Raw genomic sequence first — 7292 nt, 5'->3', positions numbered from 1 at the left:
GGCAAAGGGGAGAGGAGCTGGTGTGTTTCTCTTAGCCCTCTTTTCTTTTTTTGCAGAGGATTGTCTCAGTAACCACATCAGTATTTTTCAGTTTCTCACAGTGGAGTCTTACAAGAGCCACAGCCGCCTTTGTGGATGGGAAAGGTTTTGACGGTTGCATTTAGGATTTTTCCAGCTGCGCTGCGTGGTTTCAGTGCTCTGCCTTTACACTAGCTTGTGGAGAATCTGAAACTGCAGCTGTGACCCCTACACCCTCTGCCCAAAGACTGAGCGGCTTTGGTGGAGAAAAATTGGGGACGTTATCTTCTATAGTGGAGACGTTGTTAGTCTCCTCTGTTAATTCACGTTGTGCTCTTAACAAAGCTATTATGAAAATAATTGTATATTTGCATAGGATGGTGAGTGCCTTTCTGCAAAGTAATATTTAGAGAGCTGTGTTAGAGTGCAGAGGAATGAACATCTTGCAATTTCTACACTAGAACGATTAATTTGGTTTACTGTTTATTTTTAAACAGGGTAAATGATGTTTCTTCGGGATGGTGCTTACTAGCAGCCGCTCTGCTCCTGCATTTACTTGACAGAGATCATTCAGCTTTGACAACACTACTCAATTTTAAGTGCTGCAGAAAGTTTGTCTGTTGGATCTTCACAACTGCGACCCAGAATGTACTGGTGTGTGGGAACTGAGGAATCCACTACTTGCAGAGAGAGCAACATGGATCCGCAAAATGGTAAATAGGATGATTTCTTTTCTTTCCTGTTCAGATTGGGAGTGAAAGGTTTTAAGAGAACTCAGTAGCCAGCTGCCACTGAGTTTCGATGCAATTTAAATATGTGAAAGATCTTTCAGGGATTTGAGCCCTCATCTTTGAAAATCTACAGTATAGAAAAAGGAATTTTACTTGCATGGAGAACGATGTTGAACTGCTCAGGTGGTGAGAATAGCATTCCTCTGAAGACCGTTTTTCTCCAAAGGCCTACGGAATTAGTCAGTATATGTATCATGTCTCACCAGTTCCTAAATACGTTTTACAGGATCTGTGCTTTTTCAGTGTGTGAATGCAAATATGTTCCCAGCCACTGATGCAGTGTGTATTCAGGGTATGAAAGCTGCTAAATCAGAGTGTCGTTTCTCAGGCTGAACAGATACTAACCTGCTCCAGTTTTACTGTCAGCTTTGATTCCATGGCTTGCGGTGATTTATTGGTGGGCTAGCTTAGAAGGTCTGTGTTTATGTAATGTAATAAATCCATGGGGGGAAATTTCTCTTTCAGAAGGGACATATGCTTTAGGTTGCTTCCTGTTAATTTTTTTTTTTCTGAACAGCCAAAGTATTTTTGGATTATTTTTATCGCTGAAACCCTCAGCTCCTAGGCACTGCTGCATTTCTCTGAGTCAAAACCCAGTTATGTTTCTGCACCAAGAAGTAGCCTTCTGGTTATTGTATAACGGTGTTCCCCCCCTTGCAACACGCAGTTCATTAGGAGGCAGCATCTGCGTTTGAAGTGTGGGATGAAGGTGTGTTTGACGCTTTGTCGTGAGTAAGCAGACTTCAGTAGAAGCTAATGTTTTTGCAGCCTGATTTTGGATTTTATCAGCAACTATGAAACAAAATCTGATACTTTATTCAGAGGCTGCCTTATCTTGTTTGAAGACGTTTCTCACCAGCGTCACAGGGAGCTCTGGGAGCTCTTTCCGTTCTCCGTATGTATTCCGCTTATTCCATGTTACTGATTTTTTTGTTGGGTTTTGGTTTTAATTAGCATTGTATCTTTCTATAATAATCAGGGGAATTTGTTTATTGAATATTCTTAAAATTCTTAAGTTCTATCTTCTGAGTTTCTCTCTGGAAGAAATTATCTCCACTTGAATACTAAGCTATAAACCACGAGAAGAATTTTAATCTGTGCTAATGATTCGCAAGTGTTAAGAATTGCTAAATTTTTATTCTGCAATAGTAACTCGACAAGTTTTTCTCACTGTTTAAAGATACAGTAAATAAACGTAGTTTGGGAGTGAATAATGAAGTGAAAAGTGAAAATGTATGTTTTCTACATCGTGAGTTCAGTTTTTCTTCGGAGAACTTTATTGCATGTTTCTGTTATGTAAATATATTCAGTTAAACTGGTTAACTGGAGGCGTACAAATCTTACTGGTATAACTCTTCTATACTTACGTGTCTGGGTTATTTTATTTGATAAACAGTTTTGGAAGACTGGCAAAGGGATCCTAGGAAAGCTTAAGATCCAAGACTGTCCTGGTGGATTTGCTCCTTATAAGCATGCTGTACATGTTGAAACTCATTTTTATTTTGGGACTGTTTGAGTTCTGCCAAGAATAATTGTCATTAGCTAGCTGGTCCACTCCCTAAGTTAGCTGGTCATTGTTCTGCATTTGGATCCTATTACACAGCTTGAATGCAGGAACGCGGTGACTCATTCAGCCTCCACATTTGAACCTATTGTTTACGCGCATTTATTAACAATCTAGATGCAGCCTCCTGCTTCCGTTCAATGGGAACTACTGGGAAGTAGAGTGAGATCACAGATAATTTCTTGAACGCCAACGACCTCATTAGTACTTGCAAAGCTTGGAGTCCTTTTTTTGGGCAGCAAGGACAGGCGAGTGGATGTGAGGGGTTTAACAATCAGCACGGTGGTGCCTGCGGCTCCGTGACAGGTCGGTGGGATCAGCGTGGTGTTACGGCTGGCACAGTGCTGGAAGCACCTTTCAGCAGGTACCACGTGCACCCGCTGCCTTGATCATTTGAAAGCCTTTAAGATTTTTAGGGCTTTTTTTTTCCTGACAGCTATACATTTGGCCAGGTCTTCATGTGGAGAATGGGTTCACAGCATCATTGACTGTAGTTAGCAGATGTAACATAGGATGAAAGGGCTCCCCTTACTGCTCCTGTCTCCTCTGCTGTTCCTCTCAGCTGAGGCAGTGATCTTGCCTGTGTCCCAGCGGGATGCCCATGTACCCTGAGAGCAGGCGAGCTGTGTTTCAGAACTGGACCCCATCTACGCTCCGGGGATGGTGCTGGGCTTGACTCAGTGATGCCGGTGAGCTCCCGCTGGTCCACAGAGAGGATTTGTCACTGGAGTGCAGAATAACACTCCGTTTTGGGTGCAGTCAGCATCTCCCTTGCGTCCTCAAACCCCTGCTTCCCCTCTCCTAGATTTGTTCATCTTGTCCTAATTAAAAGAAAGAAAGCGAGCAGAGATACAGGGGCGGCTGCAGTCTCTCATGAAGCGCAGGTTTTGCGTTTTTTTTAAACTTAGTTAAAGAGCGCTACATAATATTGTGGAGGTGACATAATATGAATCATGTAGGAAATACAATGGAAGCCCAAAGATATCACTATATGAATGCCTAGAACAGAACAGAGATTCTTCTCCTTTCTTCAGGCTGGTTGGTTTCTTTGAATCTTATGAAAATTTACAGCTAGGATTTAATTCTCATATGTGTTTCTAGGAGACAGTTCAGCAAAGATGTAGAAAGGCGATCATTGTCTTCTGAAATGTAAGGGTACTTTTGTTAAAGAGCTTATCGCTCTCTTACTGAGAATTTTATTCAAAGTTGCAGAGCGTTCATATGCCACTTGTATGTGTCTTGGAGGTGGAATTGGATTATCCTTCAAACATGCCAGAGGGTGTCTCTTCTCTCCTGCTAAATCTAGAAATGAGCACTGAAAAGAGGTGTTATGTTGTAATGTATATAATATTACGTAATTAGGGACAACGATGCCAATGATAGTTGTTTGAAATTTTATAGTAGCTTTACAGATATTAACTAAATGAACCTGCGCAACTTTTGCAACAAATCTTTTGTAGGCTGGTGACTTTCAGCTGTCCAGGGAAGCACTGACAGACGTGTGCAGTATGCCTGGAAAAGAGACCCAAGTATTAAAATGAGGGAGCAAACAAGTAACCAGAATATAGTGACCTGAGCTGGCATTTGGAGTGTACCAGAGGCTCTTACAGCTGTGCTTCGGAAGTGCCATGATGACCCTGCAGCTCACAGGGCTTTATATTTTTGTCAGAAAGAAGCTACCCACGATGGTAGTGACCTTTGCAACTCCGTCTGGGCAGTGGCTCAGTTTAGGACTGACTCAGAGGGAAAGCTGCTGCCTGCACTGCTGCTTCCTGAATCGTAGAAAAGCCTCCAGTGCAAGAGTTTAAATGGATGAGTCAAAGAGTCATTTTGACAGGAGGGACTGCTCAGGAGCTAGTGCAGTTTTATGTGGAAAGTTTCACAAGGGATTGATGGTGACAGCTTGAGGTTAGCGAATAGCAAATGGAAACAGCTTATTCTCCTGGGACATTGCTTTGTGCATCCAGTGTCGCTCCCCTGTTTGCATGAGGGCAGGACATTTGCAAATGTGGCTGAGGCCTTCGTCGTAGGGTGGCAGTTTGAGGAGGTGATGGGACTGTAGGTGGAGGGATGGAAACTTTAGCAGACCCTGCCCTTGCTCTCCGTTTTGTGCTTACTGGATAACCTGAGCCTTCCAGGCTGTCAGTCTGGCAGTGTGAAATCCACTTAAAAAATAAAAGTCTACAGGAAGAACCTGACTTCTTTATAGCAATGAAAGCAGGCAGAGCTCACCTGCTCCTGGGTGTGCATGTACATGGTCTCCAGATGAGATCTTTGCTGTCATTTCCTCATAGTTCTGCACAGTTGATTTTGTTGCCTTAAATGTGAAGGGCAGGAACTTGCATTTGTTAGTGTGAGTATCTTTGCTTATAAATCTTTCCTGCTAAACAGAGGACAAAGGGAAAATTGGTGTTGGCAGCACCACCAATATCACTTTGTTCCTCGTGAAATCACCATGTAAGCCTTAAAATCTTTACATGAGCTGTGCGCATGGGGCTAGGGCCAGCAGCTGGGTCTTGGGGCACGTTGACTTAGTCCCATCCGTGGCAGCTTGTGCTGTATAACAAGGAAAAAGTACTCGCACCCTCTGTCCTGCTTTTTCCATCCACGCAGTGGAGATAGTAACATTACCCCGGGTCTGCTGAGAGAGCGTGGTGGGGAGGAGGACAAGGAGAGCATCTGGGAGGTGATCTGAGCGCACAGAGCACTAGAGACCTGCAAAGTGTGTTGGTTGCTTGAAGTTCTGTATAATCAGGCTAAATGGGCCTTGAAGGTTTTCTGTTTTTCTTCCTGTGAGTTAACCTGCGAGTTAACTTGAGTCCAAACAGCAAAGTGAAGGTACAAGCCCCGCCCCCCCCCCCCCAAAAAAAAGCAGAAAATAAAACAGGTCTCTTATGTGAGTTAGTCTTACTGCATAATGCCCTGCAGAAAGAGAAGTAGGAAATGCTAGGCAGGAATAGGAAGTACACTAGTAAAGCGGTAATAGGCTTGTATTTTTAAACATATTTAAATACACACTTCATATAGAAGTGGTGCAATCTCACATGGGGCCAAAAGCTAATGCGGAAGGCTGGTCTGCAGCAGAAAATGCATGTGGTTAAGCCTGCTCTCCTGTGCAGACTGTGGCACAGCTGCGTAGTGCACCATCTTGCCGAACCAAGCCTGGATTTGCAAAAAGGGCAATGAATACTGGGGCGTTTACAGTTAGGTGCCTAATTGAAGACACTGAATGGATTTTCAGAGTCTGGATACTAAGCACCGTTCTTCAGACATACCCTTAGAAGATGTCCCTTGTATTTTGAAACAGAGGCATCTGGAAGAACAAATGAAAGTTGAAACTGTCGTCTTGTGCATGTGGAAAGTGGGAGTTTGGCTTGTGGGTGCTGCATCCCTCTGGAGTCAAGGAGATATAAAGGAGCGCTTAGATCTTAGTAGTGGCAGGACCAGCTTTTTCCCAATAAATACCATCAAAGCCAGCCTGCTCTTGAATTTGAGGGCTGTAACAAGGAGGGCAGAGCTGCTGGGAGTGCCAGTGGTGCGGTGCAGACCTTGGGAAGCTAATTGAGCAGAGAGTCCAGCCTGAGAGCCAGTTTGATTTACAGACAGTAGTAAAACATTGATCTTTATCTGGGCTGTATCTGCATTATCTGCTTAGCAGCAGCTTTATTTTTCCACTTTTCAGTTAAAATGTGTTTGTGGTATATTACATTAAAATGTCACTTATGACAACTTTATCAAGAAGCGTACAAAAAAACCAAGATAAGGTGCTAAGGTAGTAGAGAAAATCCTTTGCCCTTAGAACCTGGACACAGGACTCCTTAACGAGATCGCTAATGTGTGATTATCAGCTAGCTCTCAGGTGAGGGTTGCGACTGCGGTTGTCCTCTGTTTCAGTGGGAAAAAGCAATTGATAGTGTTCACACCAACTCAGTCTGCCAGGCCTGTAATTGATTTATTGTTTTGTCAGTGATGTTGCAGCATGAAAGGAAGTGCTATGAATTTTTTTTTTCCCCTATCCTCTCCAAAGCCTGTGGGGGCCTTATCCAAAACCCATTAAAGACTTTACACTGACATAACAGGCTTGGGATCAGGTCTTCAGGGATCCTTACAGCATTAAGTCTGCGGTTTGTTTTGTTTTTCAATTTTTCTGATCAATAAAGGGGCTGTCAGGGCTGTGCTTGGCAGAAGGCAGCTAACTGTGAGGAAATGTTTGCATTGCAGATGAGGGTGTGGGGGATGGATTTTATACCATTTGGCTCCTGGTCTGCTGTATAGGTGAGGTCTGTCTCTTAATAGGTTCTGTTTCAGATTTTACATTGAGTTAGGCTGATATTTAATTCCTTTCCTTAACCCAAGTCTGTGTGCTCATTAGTGGGTCAGCAATTGCTTATTTGCATGATTATGTACCACCACAGCAGCAGCCCTTTTATGTAAGCTGCTAATAGTTTCACAGCAGAAGTGTGTCCATGCTTTGAATTTGTGCCTTGCTCTTACTTAGAGAGGGGACTTATGAAAGAAGTCTTTAAGTGTTAAGGAAGGCCCTTGACCTTCAGAAAGCCCCCCTGCAGTCAGAGGGGCTCTATGGGTCGGCAGTTTCTGTTTTTTTAAAAAAAATATATGCTTTCAAAAATCACAAACTGCCTTTAAAACACGTACAGCTACACGCAGGCAAACCCAGTGAGTCTGATCATGAATCTGAAATGGCGTCAGCAAGGACATACTCAGACCATGTTAAAATACGACAGCTGAAAAAGATTCCCATTGAACAATAGCAAAGTAGTAAAATCTCGGGGGTTATGCTGCATTTTTTGCAAATATTCAATCCCTCGCAGTATGATAATTAGCCACCCTGTGCGTGTTGGAATAGAAGGTGAAACCCAGTGATGTCTTTGTAGATTAGGTATTTTTTGCAGGGACAT

The 7292-nt window shown here is 43.2% G+C and overlaps 1 protein-coding gene across 1 annotated transcript in view; it reads left to right on the top strand.

Annotated features, from left to right (window-relative positions):
- The first annotated feature begins 664 nt into the window (after window positions 1-664).
- The window catches only part of LRRK1 (leucine rich repeat kinase 1), a 77727-nt gene continuing 71099 nt past the window's right edge, over window positions 665-7292 (top strand). Inside the window, exon 1 of the mRNA XM_009493529.2 lies at window positions 665-731. Coding sequence (XP_009491804.1) covers window positions 665-731 — 67 coding nt within the window. The remainder of the gene's footprint in view (window positions 732-7292) is intronic.

This window comes from Pelecanus crispus, chromosome 7 (assembly GCF_030463565.1).
Source record: "Pelecanus crispus isolate bPelCri1 chromosome 7, bPelCri1.pri, whole genome shotgun sequence".
Lineage (NCBI taxonomy): Eukaryota > Metazoa > Chordata > Aves > Pelecaniformes > Pelecanidae > Pelecanus > Pelecanus crispus.
The sequence above is the reverse complement of the archived record's forward strand: the minus strand, read 5'-3'. Positions and strand labels throughout refer to the sequence as shown.